At 44.5% G+C, this 27784-nt stretch overlaps 1 protein-coding gene across 20 annotated transcripts in view; it reads right to left on the minus strand.

Moving 5' to 3' along the window:
• CADPS (calcium dependent secretion activator) overlaps positions 1 to 27784 on the minus strand; it is a 206247-nt gene that overhangs the window by 97481 nt on the left and 80982 nt on the right. For all 20 annotated transcript variants that reach the window (XM_088061708.1, XM_088061707.1, XM_088061702.1 and 17 more), the window contains exons 7-10: positions 14730 to 14841; positions 10716 to 10855; positions 8684 to 8750; positions 623 to 731 (exon numbers count right to left, since the gene is read on the minus strand). In XM_088061708.1, coding sequence (XP_087917834.1) covers positions 623 to 731; positions 8684 to 8750; positions 10716 to 10855; positions 14730 to 14841 — 428 coding nt within the window. The remainder of the gene's footprint in view (positions 1 to 622; positions 732 to 8683; positions 8751 to 10715; positions 10856 to 14729; positions 14842 to 27784) is intronic.

Genomic DNA, 27784 nt, shown 5'->3' on the forward strand with positions numbered 1-27784 from the left:
TGACAACCAACCTACATACTGTATCTTTTCTCATCTCCTCTGGGGATACCATTACCCAGGGTGTGGTGAGGATCACCATGCTCAGCATGTTGCCTCACTGAAATAAAAGAAAAATAGTGCTCATCCACTTGAAGAAGGGTCTCAACCACCACCAGGTACCTCCAGGTAGCAGGGGCTTTCTGTCCCTGCCCCTTCCATGCACTGACATCCATCCTAGAGAGAATAGGGCAGGCAAAAATGCTGGCTTGGTCCCATAAATATTTTCTACAATAAAGAAAAGCATAGCTGCGAGCCTTTAATTTAGGGAATATAATCTGAAGGCACAGGTTAGAATCATTACTCAATTTGAGCATTCAGCTCACAATTAAATTTCATTGGGATTTAAGTGTCTAATTCACTTAGGCTCCCCAGAAGAGATGAGTCTTTCCCTCCTTTGCTGCAACTCCTAGCTCAGTCCCTTAGCTCTATTTATAGTAAAGTCATGCATAGCTAATGATCAGTATAAACACAAACATATTTAGAATAATGCTGATCACAGTTCAGCTGCAGGCAGGGAGAGGAAGAGAGAGGACTCCCTTTGGAGTGGTGAGTGCAGCACCCGTGGGAGCTGCCAGCCCCGTACCTGGCTGTGGGTCGGTGTAGTCCACAGTGTATCCGTCGAGCTGCAGCAGCTCTTGAGGTTCTGCTTTTTTCTCCCGGTAGCTGCACATAGCAAATGTATATTGACTAACCTGAGGAAAATCACAAAGCTAAGATGGCACCGGGTGACCACCACAAGGCAATCAGAAGCGCTTATGAACGCTGCACGCCGACAGCGTGTTTGCAGGGGCTGGGGGTGGTGGGGTAATTTGGATGCTCATTGCCCATTAGAGACAGACTAAACTTTTTACCAGGCTTTTGCAGAGCCCTCTCTTAGCACACCCTCCTGCAGCACGCATCTGATTCTCCGCATCAGTACATACAGCGGTTTAATTTCCTCCAAAAGATGAAGCTCCACGGCTTAAAACCCTCTATCATTCATCCCCAGACAAGTGCAAGAGTGACACCCTGTCACAAACAATGTGAGCTAAATTGCTAGGTGCCAGTCATATTAAAGCAATCTTAAGATCCCACTGATCTCGGCAGTTGTTGTCATCAGTGCTGTAAATGGCAGCTCTCACTCCTCTGAGGTACCATCTGCATGACACGATACATTCAATGTCAAGCTCTTGACGGAAGCCGACTCAGCTGCGGGGGCTCTGCCAGGCTCCCGAATCGCCTTTAGGAGCCCATCAGGCCGCATCAAGAGCCCGCGCGTACTCGGCGTGCCGCGATCTGGATGGTCGGCAAGGAGCTCATCCAGGGAGGAGAGGAGAGGATTCTCCGTGCCCCAGGCTAGGAACTCACAGGGAAATTTACTGTCAAATGATTTCAAATGACTTTGTTAAGGTTGTGTCACATTCTGGACGCCTGACGTAATTTTATTCATCTGGACATTTTCTTGACCTCTGGAGGAAACTTTAAAACTCTGGTGGGTGGCAATGAATTGTGCTTGTCATTTTTTGGAAGTTGGGAGAGATCCTGAAAGATGGGAGCATGGCTGGGCTGGGGAGGGCTTGCCTTCAAACTCCAGCCAAATTTCTTGGCTACAAAGATACCTGCAGCACTTATTTTGGTGGCATCTCTCACCAATAAAATGTAATTTATTGAAGTCGGGGGACCCATCTATTGGCACAGCGTCTTCCAGTTGCCACTCGGTTTATTGCTGCCCTCTATGGGATTCTGCTCGCTGCCAGCCTGCTCCAGCAGCCCTGCCTGCACCGAGCCTTCCTCCAGGAACAGCTCCAAAAGCTACCTAAGAATAAACTCTATCATTAACACATTTGTGGGAGTAAGACTAAAAGTGATGCTTTAAGCATCTTGCATCCTCCTTAAAACTACCAGCACTGACGGAAGATTGACAAGTAGCAGACCAATAGCAGGAGCACACCAGTGCATATTCCCTGTTCTGAACTTTGCATGCCTACCATCGTATGGGCAACACAAAAATTAAAAAGATTAACACGAAGGAATCTAAAAATAACCCAGTGCCCCACAGCACAACATTCAGACTCCTGTGGTGCTCATTCAGTTGTACTTGCAGTATGTTGCTGCCATCTCCTGGAGAAACTCTGGAATGTGCTTTATTTATGGGAAAATCCTAGAGATCTGTCTGAGCAGTAAGGATTTGATTTCTCTATGTTAGAGAGCCTGAACTTCAGGGACTGCATGATAAATGCAATTCCTGAAATGAGTCAGTGCTAACCTATGCTGACATTTATTGAAAACCTTAATACCACTAATTCTTTTTTTCCTTCTCCTGTATGGTCTATAGCAACAGGTAAATTTATCAGTAGTTCATCTGTTCTCTGACCCTGAACATTATGTCTAAATTTTGGTCTCTTCTTCATATACAATTCCACTCCTCTTTGGACCCAGGAAATATTCTTTTGCCCTAGCAATAAGACAAACACATCAGCACAGTGGCAACATAGGGAAAAAGGCATTTCAGAGCTTGTATTTCTCATGTTAAAGGTTATAAACAGCAGGTGTAGACAGTAGGCTCTGGTGGAGCCATCCCAGGACAGAGGCAAAGCAAACTGGTCTCTCCTGTTAGGATGCACAGGATTTCCTTGAAAGAACATTGTTACCAGAAGAGACCTTGAAGAGAAACCTACAGGTGGGTCTACAACATGCAGTGAGCCAGGTTCACATCCTACTTCTTTACTCACACAGCCCAGAAGCCCAAGCTCAGGAATGCCACAAAGCTTACTGGCAGGACCAAGCAAGGATCAGGCTGGAGAGAGGACAAAGCTAATGATGGCCTCTGGAAGAGATGCCAACTGTGCCATGCACAGTGCCTGCACCTAAACGACTCAAGCTACTGACTTCAAGGACTGACAGACCAGCCTGTGTGCCCTATCCTGCTGCCTAGAGCATTTACTGCTTGGGCTCAGACAGAAGTTGGTGCCATGGCCACAAGTGCAATGTGTCTCCCTCCATTTACAGGCAGTGGTAAAGCCAAGCCCAAGAAAATGGGATTCTAGAAAGCTCAGTATGTCACAGTTGTGCTTTGCTGCTAAACAGCACCACAGGGTCAAGAGGAGATTGCACTTGCCTTTCATCAGTCCCCCAAAATACTGTTTTACAGAGCCTGCTCTCTGTAAAGCTCAAAAGTGGCCAGACAAGTGAAACAGTTAATAGCAGAAATTAATCTTACAGCCTGCTGAGTTCACTCTGAACCATAGCTGAGTATGAGAGTGAGCGAGCAGATGGGATGGGCAAGATGAATGGTTTGAGTAATTGGAAAAAACACAGCTACAGAGAGGAAACTGAAGGAAGACAGAGGAGAAATCTCTGCCCAGTGAGGGACAAACTCTCAAAGCAGCTGGGATTTCATCCAGGGACTCGATGACAGCCAGGAAAGGAGCATCTAAGGAAGCTGAACTGAGAGAAAGTAAAAGAAGGGAACTAATCCAAGGCACCCCTGGTTGGTTCATTACAAAAAAGGGAAAACACTTGGAGAAATAATTTGAGACAAAAGAACATAAGGGAAAAAACGGTGGGGAAAAAGACAAAGAAATTCAGGAAAGGGGAAGCAGACAGCAGGAGACAAATGCCAAAGTTCACTATTCCCAGGCTACTAAATTAAATCTGACTTTCTTGGCACTTGACCATATTCTGTCACCAGCTATACAATCCAACTGATTAATAAATACAGCAGATATGCATTAACTAGTCCTGACTTTGTCCTGGTTTCTCCACCAGAGACTCCTGCTCTAGCAAGCACTGCTTTCCCCAGGATCCTGCTCAAACCTGTTAATTGTCATGCCTCACACTCTCAACTCAGTCATTTGCTTCCCCTTTTTTACTGTTGACACAACACAGCCCTACTTGGGTTAAATTCTTAAATGGACCTTTTCTAAATTAACAGCATGCATTTTGTCCCAAGGGAGAGAAACTGTGTGAAGATACTGCCAGCTGTAATACAGCTTTCCACTTTGATGGGAGACTCTTGTCCTCTGGTTGCAGCTGTACGTTGCCTCCCAAGCCCTTTCCTGACATAAATGAGCAGAGGAAATGATCTAGATTAAAGAAAAGAACGTGAAAACAACAGTTTTCACATCTCAGCATATCCATTCAGCTCTAAAATACTGCACAAAACAGTTGTCCCAGCTTCTCTCTTCAGGCAGGAGAGTTATGTGCTCTCCTGGGCAGGGCTGTGTGGTGGGACTTCGTCCTGTGTGAGTATGGACAGGTACGCAGGACCTACTGCAGCCAGGTGCAACAAACTGCGGCATTAGTTTAACCAGCAGTTTCCAGATATTTTGTATGTATCATCACACTCGATATTTCACAAAAATCACCATCTATGCCTAGTTCTCAGCAATGTTTTCTAAGAGAAAACATTATTTAATATGATTATGGGGACCAGCTATGGGTCATTCACCTCAGCTTGAAGACCACAGTCTAGGACTGCTGGTGTACCACACTGCAGTTCTGCAGAATTATCTTCAATTTCTGGGTGATATTCAGACTTAGTGAACACTTACTTCATTTCATTTTATCCCGAGTCAGCTGAGTTTTGCTAAAAGCAAGAACTGTCACTGTTAGTCTAAATGATACTGAGTTTAGGGAGTCTGTCACTAGAACAATAGATCCAGGCGTAGACACTGCAACTGGTTTTAATCTGCAGAGAGTTGATCTGGTTCCAGCAACATTCTGCAAACACCATCAGACACAATCAGCTGAAAACTGCTTCAAGCTACTCAGCAGACATGTCATCCAGGTACCATGGAGTGTTACTTCCCATATGCTGCCAGAGCACAGAAATGGGGTTATGATAAGAGATGAACAGATTCAGTCTGAAATCTCAGTGTAATTAATTCACTTGCCCTTAAAAATCATTATAAGAAATTTCCTAATGCAAAGACAGCAAACCCACCAGAACCAACCATGGTGTTATTGCCAGTACAGCACATTAGACCTTGCAAAGAATTAATACAAGCTCTGTCAGCTATCAAAAATCCCAGCTTTTGCACGAGGGTCTAATTGGCAAACTGGCTGAAATTTGTGTGCTGTGCTCAAGCAGCTGATGCAGCAACTTAAGAAATACTTACTTACAACATCTGCAATGGATGCACATTTTCTTTCCTAACCAGTGATGGAGAACTTTGCCCTAAATAGCTTAATTGCTTTTGCTTACCACTGCCACTGGCATTACTGTCGCCTTTACGAAGCATTTTCCTCGCTTGTGATGCTGCGGACCATTTCCATCCAAGCTCAGGGCCATATTCTGCCATCATTTTCACACTGCATATCTCAGGATTTAAAATTAGGCAAGTAACGAGTCTCTGCCATGTAATTTACATCTAATCAGTATTCTGCTCTTCTGCTGCTCATCTCAAAGGATGTCTATGAGAAGGGTGGGCAGTGTACGGAGAGGACTGCGATTCATTCGGAAGGGAAAACTAACCCCTCTTAAATGCACAGATCGGTGCCGGAGGAGCACACACGCTTGCTCTGCCAGCCATGCCATGCCATAACCCTTCCCCGAGTGCTTGAGCCAAATCCACCCAGCAAGGCAGGTGCTGGAGAGTTGAGGCTCAGGTCTAGAAATGACACAAAGGAACTGCTCGCACTCACTACACCCAAACAAATCACTCCTGTATAACCCTTGCAGTTACACAGACACAGAAGGTGCGAGGGATTATTCCACCCAAATTACAAGGCAGTTATTGCTCCTTTCCCCTTCTCTCCAGGGCTTACACAAGCCAAGTAGCAGTGGAAGCGCTCCCAGCAGAGCTGCTTTCTCTCCATACGCGCGCAAAGCCTCCGTTCATGGCGGCAAGGCATCACTGACACAAAAGAGACAAACTGCCATCAACACCTTCCTCCTTGGTGCCACCCATGCAGTTTGGCACTTTTGTGCCTTGTTTAAATAGTTATGAAGAGTTTGAGCATTTATTACCACGAATTTCTTAACCACTGGTACCAGAAGACAGAGTAGTACCAGCCAATAGCACTGAAGGAACCAATGCTGTGTCCATCTGAAAGAGGGAGAGAGCACAAGACCACGAGGGGGAGGTTATTCTGCAAGCAGCAGGAGAGGAAACAGCTGCAATAGAACATGCTACAGGTAAGGGACAGAGACAAGGGATCAGAAAGGAAATGTGTAGTTACTCCTCCAAACAGCCCTGCCCTCCTGGCAGTGTCAGGGACTGACCAGACCACTACCTGCCAAACGGACTTTATGATTTGGGCTCTGTCTTTCAGCTCTGGTGCAGACAGGAGCCTGGTGTGGATCAAGCTCCTGAAAGAGGGGCTGCTCCTTGTTAATTCTCTGTAACAAGGGCCAGCTCACCTTCCTGCAGGGGTTATTTTCTGCCTCTGGTTTAGCAGAGTTCAGAGCATCCTGGACATCAACACCTTTACTGCCAATCCCTGTTCGTATCAGCACCCATCCTTTGCATTGCATGAAAAGCAAATGACAAACATACGGACAGCAAAGTATTTTTATTCCATCTTTATTGCCTGCTGACATGTTCAATATGCTCAAACTACATCTGAGGGACTGCATAGAGAGTGTTTCTTGTTTATATTTGATGTACGGCAGAACACTTTACATTGCACCAAATGTTGAGCAAACGGTAACATAACAGAGAAGCTGCAGTGGCAGCTGGAATTTCTGAGGTGGGCTACAGAGACTCTCTGGGGGCAAAAGTCTGCTCATCTTATTCAAATGAATTGCTTTTCTGGCCAAATTCTGCTCTGATATGCCAACTGACGAATACAGACCTAGTAACATGAGAAAACATGGAATAACTCTGAGAGCTTCAATTCCACAGCAAGCTGAAGAATATATAGCAGCTAAAAACCAGAGAAGCAACTGCAACCACACTGAATGGCCAGAAGGCTCTGAGAGAGATGAGGGAATCCATGTCCAAACCTGCAAACCCTTGCACAGAAGAGTATCAACAGAATTATTTATGGGAGAAATGAGGTTAGGAAAAATGACTCTGCTTTGGAGCATCCCTGTTCACAGGGAAAAAAAGAACTGAGAACTTGGTCTAACAGGACTGAATTGTCTCTCAGGGAAAAGCAATACCAGTTGCACTACAGGTGATCATGGACTGCCATACCACTTCTAACTTCATTTCAGAACATAATAAAGGAAACATACAGAGAAAAGCAACCCTTCAATCTCTGCCCAAGAACAGGATCAGTATATAATGTTCCCAAAAGGGAAAGGCAGACAGAGGCATCCTGTGGCTGCTCTACACTGCCTCCCCGCTCTGTGTGGCCATTTTGACCCCATGTAGAATACAAAATGAGCACTTAAATTGTCTCTGCTGGTCATACTTGGTTATGGGAATAGGTACTCAATGGGTCTCTCTAAATAGCCTCTTACTTACATGGGTCCTACACATCATAAATCCCCTTTACTTCCTATGGACGGATGTCCTTATCTGCCTCATAGTTTCATGCTACGGAAGCCAGCAAAAGGGCTAAAAGGGGAATAAATACTATTAAATTTCCTACTGAGACAGCTGAACTTGGAACAATAATTAGCACAACAGAAACAGCTTATACCAGGTATTTAGGACCAGAGAAAGCAGGTGTCTAAGGTGGAAGAGGGACTGCTTGGACTCCTGCCCTTACCAGCACAGAACAGACAGCACACAAGCATGCTCCAAATGTGGAGTCTGGTGCCATCTCTGTTCTTACACTTTGCCCCTCTACAACTGACCTGCCATCTGCTTCAGCAGCAGCAGGGTTTTACCCTCTGACCTGATCAGTTTGGATCTGTGTTGCCACAAGATCTCAGTTGGATCCCGTGTTATTCCATCAGAGCATCTCTGTGTTGCTTCCATAGAAAACCCTGAACACAGGCTTTATTCCTCACACAACACACCCTGAGAGTGCAGAGAGGAGGGGGACAGGTGGACCCAAGAGGGCTGTGACTTCCTTAGGCTGGTGTCACCCACACTGGGGCCACACACTTCTATGGCCAATGCAGTGGTTTCACCTGCTCTTGGAAAGTGAGGGAACACCTAACACACAAAGTACTGACCAGATCCTTTTGGGTTACAGAGGACATCTGCCTGTTTCCTTGAAATTCTTAGCAGTAGTCAAATATACAGGTCTACTGAAACTGGGAGGGCAAAAAGTAAAAACAAGAAAAAAGGGAAAAAAGGAAGACACTGCAAAATGGTGACTGCAAAATGATCAGTGAGAGCTGTAGACAATGAGAAGCAGTAATAAATGTGAAGGCAAGATAAATGCCAAGAATGATTTGTTTCTGACTCTGACATAGCCACTGATAAAACTTCAAATGGGCTCCAAATTCAACCTGGACGTTCAAAAGTGAGCCAAAGAACCTCCAACCAAGACAGACTGAGCTTCCTCCTCACCTCATTAATTCCTCATTAAAATTGATTCTCCATTTTATCAAGCATTCAAGCGCATCTGGAAACTCATGGCTGTAAGTCTGCAACTGGGATATCCTTGAGAACACCCATACATTTAGAAAAGAATCCATGATTAACAGATACACTCCACAGAACCACAGCTCAGCTCAATCACATGGCACTGAAAATGGCCAGAGGACAGACTCAAGTATCTCATGCTGTGATTTAAGATCACCTCTAGTTACATCTGTTACCTGGACCAGGACAAAGAATCGTTTCTTCCATCTCTTCCAAACATTTTTACCAATGGCCCATAAATACCTAGGAGAAAAGAACAGGTAAATTCAGTACACAAGTGTCAATCTGTTATCTTGCTTTTCAGTATACTTTGTTTACACTTAGAAACTGAAGTTCACGCACAAGGAGTAATTACAAGATTCTCAAGCTCAGCAGCATTCATGAATGGGTTTATTTGTAGCCTGAACAAATTGCCTGCAAAGAAACAGACGTAAAAATCTTACAGAGTCTTAGTGTTACAGTATTAATTCTCTCTTTCCCTTTGACTTTCACAACTTGCTCAGAATTTGAAGCCCTTTAGTGCCAGTGAATAGCTATAACATGGTTGGATGGACAAAGAATGCATTTGTAATAGAAGAATTAAGGAAGAGAATCCCCAAATCTGCTTTAGCCTTCATAAAACCATTTTGCTGAGGGGAGCTGTCAAACAGAGGGACACTTCTTACATCAAACCCAGTACACAGGATCTCATGCACTGGACTGACTAAACCAGGACACTTCACTGAGCAGCTCTAAGACGAAATCCGAGAAATTGCTTGGCTATAGATAATTCAAGCAAACTGAATAATTTCTGAGGAGGAGTGAATTTACTGTTTTCTACAAAGGAAGAATTAACTTTTAAAATGAATGTCAAAATAAGCATTTAATCTCTGTGATGAATTGGCCACTGTGATACTGTAACACAAACACTGGCAAAACTAGCAGCAGCACCAGGCTAATAATAAACATAAGGATATTATTCAGCATTAATATGTTTTATGTATCATTATAATTACTTTAGTTCTGGCTCAATAAATAGAAAAAAATACTTTATTTTTGGTTATGCAGGGGGTTCCTTATGCCAGAAGATACCATACTCTTGGTGAAAGTTTAAACAACAGAACACCACGTCATGCTGATGTGGGCTTTGAGTCCTCAGCTAGTCCAAGAGGAGGATAATAAGTGTCCTTTTGGCTACTGCTCATAATCTCAGTTCTGGGAGCAAGGGCTACAAACCTCAGAATTTTAAGCAGTATCATGTAAATCAAATATTACTTGAAGAAAGCTAGGGAACAGCCCTGCTATCAGCTGAGGTCAAGGAAATAAACAGGACAGAGGAACTGTCCTCTCTGGCTTTGGTGCCTGTAATCATGGTGAAAAAATTAAACTTCACACAAGACTACTGTGTCTGATCTCATCAGCAGAGAAAACAGGAGGAAGAGGAATTAGAAAAAATGAATTATCTAAATTACTTTCTAATGGATGGAATTTAACAAAACACTATGAAAACAAAAGGGAAACAAAGTCACTTTTATAGCACCAAAAACAGACTGGAGAGTTATTTCCAACAGTGACTTTCCTGGGTAGTTTCCATTTTTTGTCAGCTCTGAAGAGCAATCAGAGCCTTGCCAATGCCTTAATTAGATCTTCCCGTGGATGATCTAATTTGTAATTATATGAAGGTAGAAGTGGTCAGGCATCCCTCTGGCCCCAGATCTTCTGACACTCTCTCCTGGAGGAGAAAGGTATCCCTTTTAACCTTCACAATTATTAGTCCTACACCAGGCAACTGCTATTTAATTGTGGTGTGTATTTCACTCTAAATAATGCCGGTCACACTGAGGTTTATTTCAAGTGGAAAGGCCACTGTGATTTTGGTTTTGAGAAATCAATACAAGGATACACAGGAATAACTTTAAAAATTGTATTATTCTCTGTAAGAGAGTTAGGCAGTTCAGTTATTATTTCTCACAGGAAAAAACATCATTTCCTGTGAGGAAAACTGTTTAAAATTTAAACTGTTTGGCTGATATGCATTAAAAAAGTCTATGCTAAGAATATGGGAAGTGCACTATAAATGACTGAACTAATGCCATTTTTATATTTATCTTTCTGCTTCACCTCCTGTGAACTTGAGAAAAAGAGTTTCTCTTTCAGCATCTTAAAAAAAGCGAAATTTCCTAATGCACATTCAAAACAAAATTACTTTAGATTGAGACAAGTGTTTACCCAGAGTGCTTCATGTTTTGAGGCTTATCCATTCGCACAGCAAGCTTGATCTTCAGGTCTTGATCTGGGCAGTTTTTGGAAACAGTCATTTTGTGCCACTCTGACTGCTTTGGGCTGTTAGGAGTAGGGTGGAGAACAACCTGTAAGAATTAAAACCAACAATGTTAAAGGGAAAAAATTATTCACAAAATGGGGTTTAATGTGGAACAGAAATACATCAGATGACCTAGTTTTGTCCTGGAAGTCAGTCTGGATATATCTATTCACATCAATGAGGATGGTTTTTTATTGCTTTTTTAAAGTGCAGCTTATTATTTTGAGATTAGGTCATATATTCTTTGGCTCCTCAATTAGCTCATGGTGCTGTGCAGACAGAGCTGCATGATCAGTTCCTATCAGCTCAGGATGGTACATCTGCCTGAGCTACAACAGCAGATAAAAGCTGCATCCCATGTCATGGCATGAGAGGCTGCAGGACTCTGCTTCCATTTCATGCAGCAGGAAATGCTGGGAGGGTCTCCAGCTGGAGCACATCCATGCAACACCAGTGGCTACAGATGAACACCAATGCAAGCACTTGGCCCAAAGAAACTGAAAGCTCCAAGAGGTGAATAGTCTTTTCTGATCATAGCTTTCCCATTCATCCATTATCACTACAAAGCAGACCAGTCCCCTGGAGAGTAAGATATAGAGTATTCCCCTAGGACAACACCACATCCACCATCTTCTCCTGGTATTTCCGTGTTTCCTCTGAGGTGGCCTAACCTCCTTCCTTGTATAACTGCTCCCCTTCTGATGCTTTCACTCTCAGAGGTAATTTTGCCTGGTACAAATTTATTCTAGTTTCCACTGTGCTGTAGTGAGATGAATCTTCCTTAAATCCATTAATCTTTATGCAAGCAAATTGTTTCACAATTCTTACAAATGGCAGCATTCACCCTCATTAACTGATGTGCTGCCATCACTCATTTCGTGCTCATGCTTAGTCTATGCTCCTGCCAAACTCCAGCCCAGACTAGAATGTTGTATTCCTCTCCTCTTCAACTCTGCTGCTGAGTCAACAATCTAGGGGCTGTTTTCCACCAAAATATCATTGATGCTATTATCCTCTGATGAATTGCTCTAAAACTTATTTTATTGCCTCCTCTAAAGCCTGAGGTAAACATCAGTATATTCTCAACTTTACCCTTATCCATTAATGTTATTTATCACTTCTTTTATTGAATTGCTGTCTCTGTTAGGAATCTGAAGCTGTTATTAGTCACACAGATAACCGGGCAACACCAGTCTGTACTGCATCACTCTCGGCAGAAAACACATTTAAGCAAATCCTGAAGATGAGAAATGAGTTCTCCACATGAGGCAGGCGGTGTTAGAAGCATGACAGACCCAAGCTCTGAGCAGCATCCAAAGAACCCCAGTGACAGACAGGTCATGCAAGAACATACACCTGCACTAAGCTGCATCTCTTAGCGAGGCAGCAGACACTCAGTGTGTTTGGGATGCTCTCTACTTTGATTCTAACTCTTTTTTCAACAAAAGACACAAACATTTCTCAGTGGTTCTGCAATTCACAGCTCTTCCCCTCCTTGCCCTCAGCAGATGAAGTACTGGCATGGCTGAAATCCACGGGAGCCCTGCCATCGGCTTCAATAGGGTCAGGATGTATTCCCATGCCTTCAGCTGCCCATTCAGCAGTGCAGGGCTTGGGAGCATTTTCCAGTTCTCTCTTGGATAAAAGTGGCGAGCTGAGGAGTGGCGGCCGGTTGCCAACTTAACACTCGCAATAGAAAGTGGGCTTTGTACCCGCCTGGCAGAGCACAAAGCCACTGCTCAAAGGGCGGCTGAGCAGGGTGTTTTGTGTATAAAACCTGCTTTCCTCCTCTCTCCATGCAGGCAGGTTCCTGCCCACTCCAACAGCTAAACCAGGGGCTTAACACACTCCCGGTTTCATTATTACTTTAAAGAAGAAATCTTGATGCAGCCTGAGCAGACACGCGTCATCTTTCGGCTGCTCCGGGCACACTGAGCATCCCTTTGAAGTTCGGCCGACTGAAAGCACTGGTGGCCACGGGCCAGGAGGAATCATTGCCAGCTCCCCACACTTGCTGGCCTATGTCCTTCAGCCTGCAGAAACTCAGGGCTGAGGGATGGTTTCCCGCTGGACCAGGAATTAAAGCACATTGGTAGGGCTGGCTCATCAGCCTTTCAGGGCAAGAGGGGTTGCTTTGGGTGCTGACATCTTTCTCAGAACAACATGCACAGCTAATTGCTTCCCAAGACCAGCAAAGTCAGCACTGCTCATGGCTGCCAGTGGAAACAAGATTTACAAAGCAAAGGGGGCTGCACTGAGTGTAACCACTCAGGGGAAAATCCCTGAATGGCAGTGTGGCCGGCTGGGTGAAAAGCTCTGCTCAGCATGCCACAGCGGATAAAGGCCGGGTGCCAGGCTGTTTGAAGTAGGAGGTTTTGAAAATAATCCTGAAAATATTATGATGCTGTGCAGCAAAACAATTGTAGGTCTTCAGCTGTGGTACTGCAGCCTAGAGGGGTCATCCTTTTTGTCAAAAAAAGGAGGACAGGGAGAAAGCAAGGATCAAGGTGTGGATGAGGAAAGTCTGAAGGGGCTATTTGAAGAGAAGACTGAGAGGAGAAAAGAAGGGGTAGCTTTACTTTTCTCTCTCTCAAGTGCAAGAACGAAGGATACTTCATGAATATGAAAACACAAATAATTAAAATGAAAATTAATTACATGAGAAAAAATTGCATGCAGCATTCTCCACCATAAAGCTATAAATTTAAATCAACAGCTCACTAGGACCTAAGGATGTTTGGCACTTTTATGAACAGGATTAACACAAAACCATGTTAATTGGGAAAAATGTTGAATGGACACAGACTCTTCCTTGTCAAGGCACAAACAGCCAAGGAGTTAGCAAGAAACATCCCAACAAGTTAGTCCATAACTGGAAATACCATTCTTGGGCTTGTGACAGGATCAGTGGCTTTCCTGACCATGGATTTTTTAGCCATAACCATACAGACAGGAAGGAGAGCAAAGAGTGCTGCAGGGCTGGGCAGACAGAGCCCACGCTGCCCCTGGAGATCACCTGGGTCATGCTGAGCCATGACAGGAGGTGACAAATCCTCTTCCCCCAAACTGATCATCATCATACTGATCTCAGCCTGAGAGGCTGAGGAAGGCATGGCAAGGAGTTTGCTGCCACTTCTGCCTGGGGCCAATACAAATTAAACAGCTGCACAAAATCCATGGAGACTAGTGAAGTGTCCCAAAGCCATAGGAAAGTGCCATCCACAGATATTCTGGAGCTGTGGGCTGCAGGGATCAAGGGCTACCAGTGCCAGGGCACTGGATTAGGGACCACAGGTGAGGGGCAGAGATGGGGTGGGAATGTTTGCTCTGTGGCCAATACCCTGGGAATCTAAAATCTTTGCATTAACACCATTGATGGGAGCAATGAACCCTCATGTTTCACTCCCCAGTCCAGCCTCACTGAAGCCACCAGCTCAGCCACCATCCATCCCCAGGGAAGCCAGAGCTCCAAGCCTTTTGCAGGGAGTACTGCAGTCAGTGCTTTCAAAAGCTCAAACCATGCACCGGCTGCTCAGCAGATATGAGAGAAACTTAACAGTCCCTTGCCAAACTTAAATCCCCTCTTTTTGCTTCAGCATAATCCCCTTTTCTGCCTCAGGAATGTCCATTTCCGCAAGTAACTTTTAAGGCTTTCCAGACTGCCAATATTGCATACAAGATCCTCTGCCTTTGCTCAGAGCAGGCACAGCCAGCTGAAATGCTGCCATTAGAAACTCACAACAAAGACAGCATGCGGGATGCACTCCTTTCCAGCAGCGAAGCGCTTGCTTTCTTTCCCCCTCCTGAAGCTTGGCATAAAAGCAGAGCATGTTGTGCTCCAAAGATATTTCTGTACAGGAGAGATTTCTCTAGAAGAGCAGGGCCAGAAAGAAACATTATTAAAATCAAAATCTCCTTACCCTCCCAAGCTCCTTATCCTCCAGAGCCAGAACTCCTGTGCTCTCCGTGAACAGCTTCACCTTCACTGCAGGAAGTGCGTGGGTTGTCGTGAAGTCTCCTTGGGTGCCCCAGCTGTGAAAAAAGGACATAGAGCAGTTCAGCTCAGCTGGCAGGTCAGCAGCAACACTCAAGAATGAAATAGTTAACCTAAAATGTGTCTGACACAAGCCAATGTGGTTGGGTTGTGTGAGTGACAAGGGCATTAATTATCTTCTTTGGGAAATATGGAACAGATGTTTGGAAAACCCATGATGGTCCTTGGGGGAAAAAAAGAGAGCATCTGGGAGCAGCATGAAACCAAGTTTAAGAGAACTTTCTTATTTAGAAAGAACAATGTCTCCTGCAGTGCCAGCCTGTATAGTCACAAGAGAAGTAGAGGACTGAAGACATCTGCACCCAGGATGTCTGTAATCACTCATGCCTGTGCTTCTCTCTTGCCTAATTAACCTCTCCCTTCCAGGCTGAGTGAGGTTTGCTTTTTCTGAAGAAATTGCAACCTAACCTGGGTTGCTTTCCAAGTCTAAGCCCAGCCCAGTCTAAGTCCAAGCCATTATGTCTGGAGGAATCTTAGTTTGCTAGGACTGCAGAGCAGGACACCAGCTCCTTCTGGGTGGGACTGCAGTGGCCAGGAAGACATCATCTCTGCAACCACACCACGATCCACTGTCTACTATTTGTACTCTGTGAGTCATTCCCTGGCTTGGAAAGGAGTGCTGTGGAGGATGAATTATCCACAGCCTCTAGACATACATGCCATCTATAAGTTTCTGCAATCACAAGTTGCCCAAACGCACATAAAACATGAACTCGTTCCATGTGGGACCCTGCCAAGAGTGTGCCAGGAGCAACACCTCTGAGTGATGTGGTGGAACACACATTGCAACCCAGAATGCTTCAAGCCAGATGAGAGATTATGCCATAACTCACTAACCACTTCTATTCAGCCTCACTCTGTTAATCACACTTCCTCACTTTAGGCTGTCCTCAAATTAAATCCTCTGCTGCAGAGAGGCAGGTCCCTTGAAAAGGCTCAGAAGACACAGCCAAGTGACTAGATGTTCCTCAAAGATGAACACCAAGCAGCAGGTTTAGCATTTGGAAAATTATCAGTAAAAATAATTCACCTTGTGCTCTAGGAATATGGGTTTATGCTTTGCTCCCCACTGAGCAAATCTTGTCCAGCCAAGCTCAGCAGATGAGTGTGTTTGGCACAGAGCTGATTAACAAACTTGGGTTCTCCATCAGCTTTGCTCTGAAGCTTCCTCTCCTGGTGTCACTGTTTCATATGTTTTGTTTTTTATGATGCTGCAACAAACTGCCACCGGTACCAGAGAGCAGAGGTTTGGCTTATAAGTACTGTTAGTCCAGTCAGGTCCTTTATATCATATCTTTTTCATATGTGAGCCATCAGCTATCTAATAAGTGTTTTGAGGGTAAGAAGCAAGAAACAACTTAATTTTCTAATCACAGTTCCAGATCACAGGTTGTTTTCTCTCAAAAAACTGCTTTGTCACCAGGAGGGAAAGTAGGATGACTATCTTGCTTTGGGTAAGAGGCAAAAGTAAGAAAATATCCAACCTTACACTGTGTATTTTGACAGCATCTGCTTTATAGAACTCGTATCTCTGTTTACTATTAAAAAGCTCTTATTTGCTGAAGCATTCCCAGACCATATGTTATCAACAAATGTTACTAACCAAATACAAACAGTAATTTTCATTAGGTTTCCTTCATGGGAACAACATTAACCACAAAGAGAATAAATGTTTCAAATGACAGCAAACATACATAGCAAACCCTTGACAGCACTGGTGCTTACATATTCATACCCCCAAAAGCCCTGAAAAGATCTGTGCCAACAAATGGAGACCATCAAAAGTTGAGTTTTGTGCTGGTTGGAGCCTGTGGTGATGTCATTAGTTGCCATAGTGATACTCAGCATAAGGCCATAATTCATGCCACTGAAACACAATTTGTATTCAATCTGAGTACCCAGTTTATCTGGGCTGTGTATTAAATTATTGTTCAGAAAATTAGCTCTGGACAGTAGCTAGGTATTAGGATCTTCTGAGGGACTAACAGTGTAATGGTTTCATTTCCATATTTAATCATTAAGCAGGTTATCACTGCAGGAGCTCATTTGTTGGGAGAGTGCACTGGGACCCATTGTGGACAAATGCCATGCTATTTTGTCCCCCTATCACAAAACTCATGCTGACACTTCAAAGCAATAAAGCATCTGCAAATGCAGACAAACAAATGTCATTCTGGCCAAAAGGATACACACATACAGATGGATACATATGGATGTACAAACACCACAAAAAAAGGTACACAAGCAGAACAATCCTGACAGTACTTCCTCAGTCAGGAACATATTAACTATCTGAATCCTGCCTCAACTCCTCAGCATTTCTTATTGGCCAGTGGATCCCAAAGTCTGGAACTGATATAAAAATGCTGCTGTGCATAGCAAATTTACTGGAATCACTGCCCTGTTTATGGCATCTGTGCTGTTCCAGTGCTATCACCAGGATCTACTTTTGTCTCCAGAGTTTCTATTTAGGCATCAAACTTAGGATAAGCAGCTAAACTCTTTGGTTTTAGTGCCAGAGGTTGAGATATGCCCCAGGTGCTAACTTGACAGATGCTGGCCCTTGTTTTACCTTTTACAAGTATAATAAGGAGATCATCACTGCAGACTTTGTGTCTACAGATTCACATAGAGGTGCCATCACAGTTACTGACCAAACAGCCTAAAGTGCTAGGATTTTATCCTGAATGGAACACAAAATGACATATATCCAGAGGGTGTGAGTGGCCAACAAGTAACAAAGGTCAGCTCTTGTCTCCCATTACATCCACAGCCTCATGGAGAACTTGAAGGATGGGCTCACCTATCTGATTTCAGGAGCATTTGGGAGCATAGACACTGCCCTTTCTTGCATGTGGGGGCAGTGATGCCATTGCCAGTGCTGCTGCTAGGCTGCTCAGACCTAGCTGCTCTCAGCTGTCTTGCACTGCTGATCTGAAAAACCTTCAGGCTGATGCTATTCAGCCATTCCCAATTTATGACCAAGATCTGTAAGACCACTCTCCTCCCATTGATGCTGTACCAAGCTCTTACCTTTTCTTGCCATAAGGTCACTTCAGAAACAACTGCCTTCATCCTATGGAAGTGCAGTGCTTTACTGAACTTTGGCTGTAGGGCTGAGGGCTTCTAAAATGCAGATACAGCAATTATAAAGCTAACTACCACACAGCTAACAGACAAAAATATTAAAACACCATGGCACTGCTATGCTAAAATTAATGATTGAAATACTATTTGGGATATGAATAAGGCTTGAGCAAAATCCTGTAAAGATCCCTGTCCTGACTGCACTCATGTATCACATGAAACCAGACAGGAGGGTCTCTGACTTCAGCTGCTTTTCTTCACAATATCCCACTTAAGTGACCTACAATTTTGTCAGCTGTACTTGAGAGACAATGATTTAGTAATTTCTGTTGAACTCTAGTATGTTTGTCTAAAGGAAATTTTAGCACCCATGACCTTTCTAAAAGCAAACATACACATTTGATACCCAGGAAAATTCGTTAAATTCACTCATATACTGTGTTCTCCAGCAAGTCTGCTCTGCCCCTGCCTAATTTAAAACAGTCACCCTTCTTCCATCAATGCTCTGGTAACTTGATGTAGCCAGAACACTGATGCCTGTGATTTATATAAACAATGAACAAATGCAACTGGGTTGTATTGCTGGGCCATGAATCAGCCCTGCTAACCGGGCTGACAGGGGAGCAGCTGCAGAGCCGTGTGCTTTCACATCTTCTACGACTGCTTCTCATGGGCTTCAAAACTACCAGAGGATATCTTTTATCCCTCTCCAGCTTGCAAGGAATAAACATAAAAAAAACCAGAAAATGAAAGTAAAAATGTGTACTAAAGGAGAGCTAAGCTGTCCCCTCAGTGGGTTCACTCCAGGTGTGCATGATGCTCAATGGACACGGCAGTTTCCTTGGACAGATCTCTGCTGGAGATGCTGCCCTTCTGCCTTCCTCCCATATATTCACCACTTAAGTAAAAAAGTCTCGCAGAATAATATTTCTACACATTGGCTAGATTTGCAGGAGTTTAGTGAGCCACCTGTTTGGTATAGTTTTCCCAAACTAACCAACTCAGCAGCAATGCCTGTCCCCTCCCAAGACAGGAACACATCCTTGGGAAGGTAGGGACATGGCAGGCAGCTGCTTCCACCCCTGCAGGGTTACCAAAACCAGCAGTAGCATCACCTACCTTCCTGCACAGCTAGCTGGCTGTGAACAAGGGCACAGAGGTCCAGCTGAAAGGAGTTTAATATACATGACTATGTTTGGGACAACAGTTGCAAGGACAGCTTAGCCTCCCTTGCTGTCTTCTACTGTCAGAGTGGGATCTGGTGAGGATGACTGGCAAGTCTGGCTGCCTCCCTCCCTTGTGGAATGCTGGTGGAGGGGGTTGTGCTTCAGGTACTTATTTTTATTTACAACCCTCATCTCTTTTCTTCTGGCATGCCTGTGTCCCTCCAGGTGTACTTGTAGCTAGGTCTCCAAAGTGAGCTGGCTGGTAAAGCAAAGTTTATCAAGAGGGCAGCACCGACAGTAGCCTGACAGACACTGCCTGGGCTTGGTGACTGCTTCACCTTGTGTGGTGTGATGCTTTTAATCCAGCCTTGGTTTCTCAGCTTACTGTGGTGCTCAGACACGGTCCCTGCTGCTTCTGGATCCTGCTCTGAGGATGGAGAGTTCAGATCCCACTTCATTGCTGAAGACTGAAATGCTACATACAGCCTCAATTTAGTTCTCCCAGAAATCCTGTCTAACAAATGATGGTTTTATTACTTCAGCACACTCCTCCCCTCCCAGAAGAGACCTTTAAATCATGGGCCATAAATCATGTATGCCCATGCTTGAGTACCGGGAAAAACGAAGCAGAAGCACACCAGGCACTGAGCTAACCTACCTTCATGCAGCTGATGGAGTAGTGTACCTTTTCCTCTAATGTAATGCTAAGCTGTGTTTCTTTTCTACATATTCCTAGAGACACAAGCGAGGAGGAAAATAAACAGGTTTGAAGTATCTTTAACAGTTAACTCTATATGAAGCACACAGGATAGCTTTTTACTGTATTCTCTAATGCTTTATCTATAGCAACCATTCAAAAACATGAACTAGAGGTTGATGACCACAATTATCAGTGATTTATCTGAACTTCCCTTGACCATACATGGAGGTGATAGTTCATTATAAATGAGCACACACAGACTTACTCAGGTCAACAACAAAACCTCACGCAGGGTTGGCATTAATCCCACTGGGATGAAAATAGCCATTTTTAAAAATGAAAAGAGTGCTTGGGAACTTCTAGGAACACCATAAACCAGATAATGGTGAGCCCTTCACAAGCAGAGGCTGGGAGAGCTGACAGCTCCTTGTAGGAGCAGTGCAGGTGAGGCCCTGAACTGGCAGGGATGTGGCAGAACAGATGTGTCTGTGACACATGGCAGAGGCAGGTGCTCACCCCTGTACCAGCTGGGTCACAAAACCATAATAAATGGAAGCAGGGAATTCCAAAGCCTTTGAGAAAATATGTATTCTTTGCAGCTCTTGTGGGCAATGGCAATGGATAATAGATTTTTTGTTTGTGTCTTTAGTATTTGAAATAACCCAAAGGCACAGAAGAAATCCAGCTTTTTTTAGGCACTCCAAGAAAACTCACAGTCTGGGTCACATACCTGGAGACCTGTGGGATGCACACACAACTCCACACACACAACTCTTGTTTCAGCAGGGGAATGCTATAAACAACTGCCAGTTTGGGGATGCTGTACTAGCTACAAACTAGTTTGTGATTTCCTGCAGTAGGACTACAAACCTCCACTGAAAACCCACAAATTTAGGGGACTGTACTACTGTGTACGTGTGCCTCAGTTACCTGCTTTGGTCTCCTGCTATTGCAATAAGGAGAGGTCTAATTAAGTCAGTAGAGATAGGCCTTAATTTGCCCCATCCCAATTTAGAGAAAGCAAGAAGATGAAATTATGATCTTTCCACTGCTAGAAAGGTGTGCTGGAGGTGACTACTGCAGATTCACAGAAAAGATTTGAAATTAAAATCTCAAAGAACACATATAGATATATATACATTGCTCATGCAAAACCATCCTGGGCTAGGAAATAGCACTCAGGTGCTAAGAAAGGCACCTTTCTATTCTGCCTGCAGAAATGCATTGAGAATGGTTTGCATCCACAATACATCTTGATACTCAAGGGCTGCTGAGCCTCCTCTGGGATTCCTCCCACGGTAAAACTTTGATGTGTTTACTCACCTTCAAAACAGAATAACCAAAGACATCAGACACAGATTGACAACACAGCCTATTTTTGTTTACATTTGTTTCCTCCCCTCCCTTTCAGCTGCCAGAACAGCCTTTCAGTCCCATCCCCTGGGAACAAGCTGAGCTGAAGTGGGAGTGACAGCACAAACAGATTTGATTCCTCCTAGACTTTCCCGCACAGACTTTGTGGGGATTTAAAATGCGCTTCCACTGACGCATCTCCCGTGCAGGTGGTGACAAATCAGCATTCCTGCAGGCACTGCCCAGCACAGGTGGCTGTACCTGCCTTCCCTGGAGCCACAGAACACTGAGTGAGGCCATGCCTCTGCATGGAGCACTGCTCTGATGGGATAACCCAAGGATGCTCCGAGTGCATCCATTGTTTCCCATGGCACCCTAATTCCTGCTGCGCATACAGCACTCCCTCTGCTAAATAGAACACCACTGGTAAATATTTTGCTTACAAAAAGGGTGTTTATTTTCCCAAAACCACCACTGCAGACAGCACTATGGTGTTATTCAAAAGGCGAGCAGAGACAGTGTTTCTCTAAGGACTGGGCTCCTTCTACAGCATCTAAGGTGTTCCAACCTAAAGCATTCCATGGTCTGTCCTTTTTCTGTTTCCCCAGCTCTGAGACACAAGGTATGTGTCACACACACAGGCACCATCTTGCTTAACATCATGCAGACAGCAGTACCAGACCATCTCTCCCTCCAGGAGCTGTAACTCCCACATCCTCAGACTGGCTACGGCAGCACTACACTGCCGGCTGAGGGAGAAATATGTCTTGGAGAGCATCACATCTGTGCCTGAGTGTGCAAGGCACAGAAGGAACAGGGTAAAGCTGACAGAGACTGCAGCAAAGCAAAGCCTGCAAAGGTCTGCTCTTGATCTGCTTGTGGCTCACACACAATCCCCGTGGATCCCGTCCCAGTGCCAGCACAGGGCACCACAGCCAAGAGGAGCTGCTGAGCCCGACAGCACAGATTCAGGAACCCAAAAAGGGACGATCTCTGCTATGCAGAAAATACAGCTTGATTTGTGTTTCCTGAGAATGACTGATACACTGGGGAAGTGTCATGAGGAAGGAAGAAGGGATGGGAGGTGGATTTAAAATCACATAATAGCTATTTATGGCCACGAGATGGCATTCCTGCCCCAGAGATGTCCCTCTGCCTTGCCTGCACCCAGCCCAGGACCACACACCCCTCCCACACTGCTGCACCCCAGGCTGGACTCTGCTGCAGAAATCCCTCAGTTGGTTTGGAAGTGAAATTGTGGCAGTGCTATTCACAATCTTTTAGGTATTAACAGGGGAAATTAAAAAGTTGCATGATTACTTTCCATGATTTAAATGATGACTGCTTTCCAAATGCCCTGTGCTCTTGTTTAATACTACCACAATTAGAGGAAAAAAACTCAGCAGGGGGAAATGGAAATGAAAGCCCAGCACTGTTTTACTGGGAGGTGTGAACTGAAAGAAAGATTGCTTCTACAAGGGCTGCCTACTGTATGTGCTCCATCAGTGTATCTGCTTGGATACAGCATGAGTTTACAGCTTCATTCATTAAATGCCTGTGTGCATTTACTGTCTGTGGCTGTGACCAATTCTTGAACAGGGTGACTTCAATGCCACACACATGCTAATCAAAGTTTCCTTTGGCCAAAGATGCTCCACTGAACCAGCCACAGTGCTGCTCACTTTGCAGAATGACCAAATACAATTAATCACTTCTATCAGATCTTGTCACCCTGGAAGAAAATACAGCTGCAGAGGACTCCCATTGGTTAAGGCTTGCTCATGATTTTGGACTTAATAAGGCCATACCCTGCCAGATTTACATAAACTTAGTATGTCACAGACCACGGAAAACGAGACAGAAATCCTCTACCTGAAAACATAGGTTACTGGTTTGTTTCAACATAGTCTAGACCCCCCTTTGTAAAACTTAGTAGAGAGAGCAGTGAAATATTTCTAAATGCAAACAGAAGAAAACAACATAAGGTATTGAGAGGATCAATCTGACTTTTTTTTATGCCTCAACATATGCTATATTCTTATAGGGGCTTCCCAACTCCCCCTTCCATCGCGGAACGGGACAGGTACCCTTCAAAAATCATCTAAAAGGATGAACAAGAAGCGTGAGACCATCTCTTATTGTGCCACCACTCACATTTTTGCTGTCCTATATTTTTCTAAGCCAGGATCCAGGACAGGAAGCTCAAATCCAGCCAGTCACTTGGGTTTGCCTTGCCCAACTTCTGACCACTAGAAGCAAAGTTCACACTAGCATCCCCTGGGTCAGTGGAGGTGAGTGGACAATTTCAGGAGGTGATGCCCACCCAGCCATCTGCAAGCCCTTCTCTCCATGAGCATGCCTTGTCCACGTAGTGACAACAGTATGTTGCTCCCTTTGAGTGCTTTTACACTTAGTTCTGTGGTTTGTTGGGAGATGCAGGCACATTCACAAAGCCAGCACACACTCTACCTTCATTTCACAGAAAGGACACCTAAAATGTTGGAAAATCACTATCAAGGTTGATCTTCTCATTTCACCGTTCTAGAGCTTTGTCCAGACAGGAGCAGGTGCAGTACCAATTCTTTAAAGTGTGTCCTCTATCTCCCTACACTGTTCTGCAGCAACAGCAGCACCCCTCATTAAATAACAATGTGCACTACTTGTACACAGCACTTAATAAATAAACCAACAACTGAGCCCTTTCACATGTCTCATCCCCTGCCTTTCCCTTGGCAAATGATGTGCTGAACTTACACTAAGGCATGCCTTATTTTTTTTTTTTTTAGAACACCAACTATGAGCAGTAAGCATCATGACTGAACGTATCCCAGAACCTGCATTTTGCAGTCCTCCTCTTAATAAAGCACTATTTCAGATCACTGAGTCTCAGTCTCATTTCAATGTCCTTTTGGTTTTTCCTATCCCCATCTTAAGGCTGCAAGTGATGAAGCAGACGGGTGTCGATGAAAATTGCCTTGGGCATCATCACACCTTCTGGAATACTTAAATTTGAATGTATGTGCTATCACAGGAATACATAATTCCCAAGTGCATAGGAACACTCAAGAAATTAGACAGCTGGCAAGAAAAGCAAGACATTCATCTGTGAAAGAGAAGGTGCTTGAGCTCAACCCTTACTAGACACCAGAGAATCCATGTGAAAGCAATGCTGTGTGAGCTCTAAAAGTCAGGGAAAACACAGAGCTTGAACTTACTTGATACTGGAAGAAACCAAGTACAAGGGGTAAGCATAAAGAAACAAGCCTTCATTATTCTTCAAGATAGCTTCTAGTGTGGTACAGGAGAGCAGGGACTGAACATGAGACCTTTGGGAACAGGGCCCCACCTGGGATCACCGTTGACAATCCCAGAAGAGTATTCCACGTATTCCAGAGTATTCCATGGCTGTCCAGGAGGCTCCTCCACAGCAGTGTGGCTGTCTGGATGGCACTTGAGGTAAGGGAATCCCTACAGGATCTTGCCCTTATTCTGGTGAAAAAATTAGTTGCTTAATCTAAAGCAGAGTTTTTATCCCACAGTGGCTGAGCTGGGTGAGAACCAATCCTGCAGAACAGCTTTGAGGGAGCATCAGAGAAGGTTCTGAATTCCTAATTAAAAAGGGTAGTAAATCACTTGCATGAAGACCTCCCATAACAGATCGCATGCTTGCACTCGGGTAATAACCTTTTAGTGCAGTTCTTGCTGTGCTTAATGACTTGTCCACAACCTCCACTTTCAGAAATGGGAACATCATGCCATAAATCTCAGGAGCATTATGGAAATACTGTCACACAAAAGGGGCCTTGAAGAGCAGGTGAAACCAAGATAACATCAGGTTATCTTAACTTCAGGTGCAAAGTCATGCACAGTCTCATCAGAAAACTCTCCTAGGCATTCTAAATAGCTGTAAGTGAAGAAATTTTGGACACCACATTGTACACTTCAGCCTTAGGCATGGGGGCTAAAAGCAGCTGCCCTGAAGTTCCTGTCCCTGTCATTTTCACCTCTTAGCCCAGCAGCATCACGGGCTCACGGCATCTGCACCACGCTCACAGAGACCAAAGCTGAAGACCTCTCCAGGGTAACATTTCCCCAACAGATGCCTTGGGGCAGACTGACCCTCTGCTCAGAGCCTCACCCCAGGAACACAGACTGTATTTCACAAACAATGGTGTCTGATGTTTTCTGTACCCTGTCACCTGCTTTAACACATTACTAGGGCTCCCAGAGATGTCCTAAGGAGAAAGAGCTGCAAACATCTGCACAGCTGTGAAATGAAGTAATGTAACTGGAAAAGCAATCCAATCAGTGTGGGTAATTAAGACAGCTTATATTTAATGCTGAAGCCAATTAAAAGGAGGAGGAGGAGGAGGGAAAAAAAGCAAGAAAAAGCAGCTATTTCCTAAAATTTCCTTCTGCTTTGTTTTTTACCCAGCATCATGAATTTTGCTTACACAGGGCTTAGCTAAGCATGCAAACCTAAATATGAACATTTACTTAAAACTGTGTAGCCACACAGGACCTGTGCCTGAGTTCTGCCATGTCTGGAAGAGACCTACCAGGCCTGGCAACAACAACTGTACTGAGGGAGGCACACCAAGAATTAAACTCTACTCTCACTCACATCAACATAAAACCCTTTACTATAGCAGAGTCAAATTAGATGTATGGAATATGGAATATTCATTTGGAATTTATGCAACTTGGATGGACTTTTCTCATTTTACCATGGGGGAGTGTTCACAGCATCTCCCAAGGCGGCAGCAAAATACTGACTGCAACAGAACACTCCTATCACAGTCCTCTCTGTGCAAAGCCACTGGGCATCACTTCAAACTCCAGGGCCTGAGGCAGGGGATTCCTGAATGAAAAGACCAGATTTTCCCCTTCTGCAGAGAAAGCATCCCTGCTTGCCAGCCTCCCTTCCCACAAAGCTTCTCCCTTTGCTGCTCAGTGCCCATCTCCCAGCAGGAGAAGGTGACTAAACAGCACTGAGGAAGGATGCTGTGCAGGTCCTGTCCCTCTTCATGGTCAGGCAGAGGGTTCTGATGGATGTGGCACACCAATTTGAAACAAAAACTCTGCCTGAGTGATAAGCTTGGAGGTTTGGTGCAGGGAACAAGGGCAGCCTGCCGCAGCAGAGATAAGCAGCAGAGCTGTCAGAGCACCTTGAAACAAATCAGGGAGCAGCAGCAGAGCAAGCACAAAGATAAAACCAAACACCTCCATATCCTAGGGAGGTGGCTAAGGGAAAGGAGATAGGAGAGGTTTAGAAGTTTACCAAAGACATTACTTTATCAAGAGTGAATTTCAGGAAAGGGCACAAGGCTGAAGCCCTTGGTCATGACAAACGTGAGACATTGCATGGAGTCAGATGAAAGCCACTGAGTGTCCTTTCTCCAGCACTGTCCTACAGCACATGCTGAAGAAAACAACATGGAAAAAAATCTCAAACAATGAAGAATGGTCTTTCTTCCTTCAGAACACAAGCTCCATCCTCACTTTCCATTCTCTGAGCTACTGCACAACCCTTGCACTAGGACTGAAAAGACTGCTCTGCTAGGGGGATATATAACCTCAAAAAGAAAACACTTCCAGAGGAGCAGCCCACACCCCTCTCCCTTCCTGCCATGTCAAATGCACAGGTTGGCCAGATTCTTCTCTCAGCAGTATTTACTGCTTTTACCACAAATGATTCAGCTCAGTTCAATGCAGCGACACCCAATTTTCACTGCTGTGATAGAGGAGAAAATATGACTTATCTGGGTGCCAAAATAAGTCCAGAATCTATAGCATTTATTCACAAGGCACACAGGCCCTTGCTGTTGTTTGGGTCTCTTCTTTTGTTCTGCTCACATCAGAGAAAGGTGATGTAAGATGCTGACCATGAGCACTGTTTATGTCACTCTTTAAATATACCCAGCAGCTTCTCTAGAAACTTTAGGACAGGGGGATTGTGGCTGGATCTTCTGTGCTATTCCCAAGCCCCTTGACAACCCTTGACAGTTCCCAGACTGCACAAACAGCAGCACTACTAACACAGCTCCTGGAAGGGCATTTTGGAGACATGCAGAGGGCAGACCACAGGCCAGTATGCAGGGCAGGGGGGGAGAGATATAAACCCCACAAACATCTGCAAGAATACAGTTCCAGCATGAAAAGCAGCAAAATCCTTCTCACACTGGGATTTGAAATATCTTTTAGAGACATCTGTGTGTTAGAGCATAATACACAAAAGCTTCTTCTTACACAACTTATTAAAAGCACTACTAGTAAAACACTGCAAGCCTGATCTGAAATAAACCTTGCTATTTCAGATTTGGTTTTCTCTAGAACTGTGCCATCGCCTGCATCTGCGCTGAGACAGATAATCCTCACATGAAGGGATTGGGCTTAATATGTCAGGAATCCAACATGAAGCCTGAGAAGAAATAGAAGGCCAGTATTTACTGTTGTCCCAGAAACCACACTCCTTGCACACAACTCATCTGATTGCTGGCCATGTGTGGCTGCTAACCCTCCTGCTGCCCTGCCTCTCTCAAGATCTGCAAATGGGATTCAAGCTCCAAAGTCACTAAGATGCTTTCTTCTCAAAAACTGCTAGTTTTACACCAG

This window comes from Pseudopodoces humilis, chromosome 13 (genome assembly GCF_049639895.1).
Source record: "Pseudopodoces humilis isolate 2021_Gansu_Grassland_sample_001 chromosome 13, ASM4963989v1, whole genome shotgun sequence".
In the NCBI taxonomy this organism is placed as follows: domain Eukaryota; kingdom Metazoa; phylum Chordata; class Aves; order Passeriformes; family Paridae; genus Pseudopodoces; species Pseudopodoces humilis.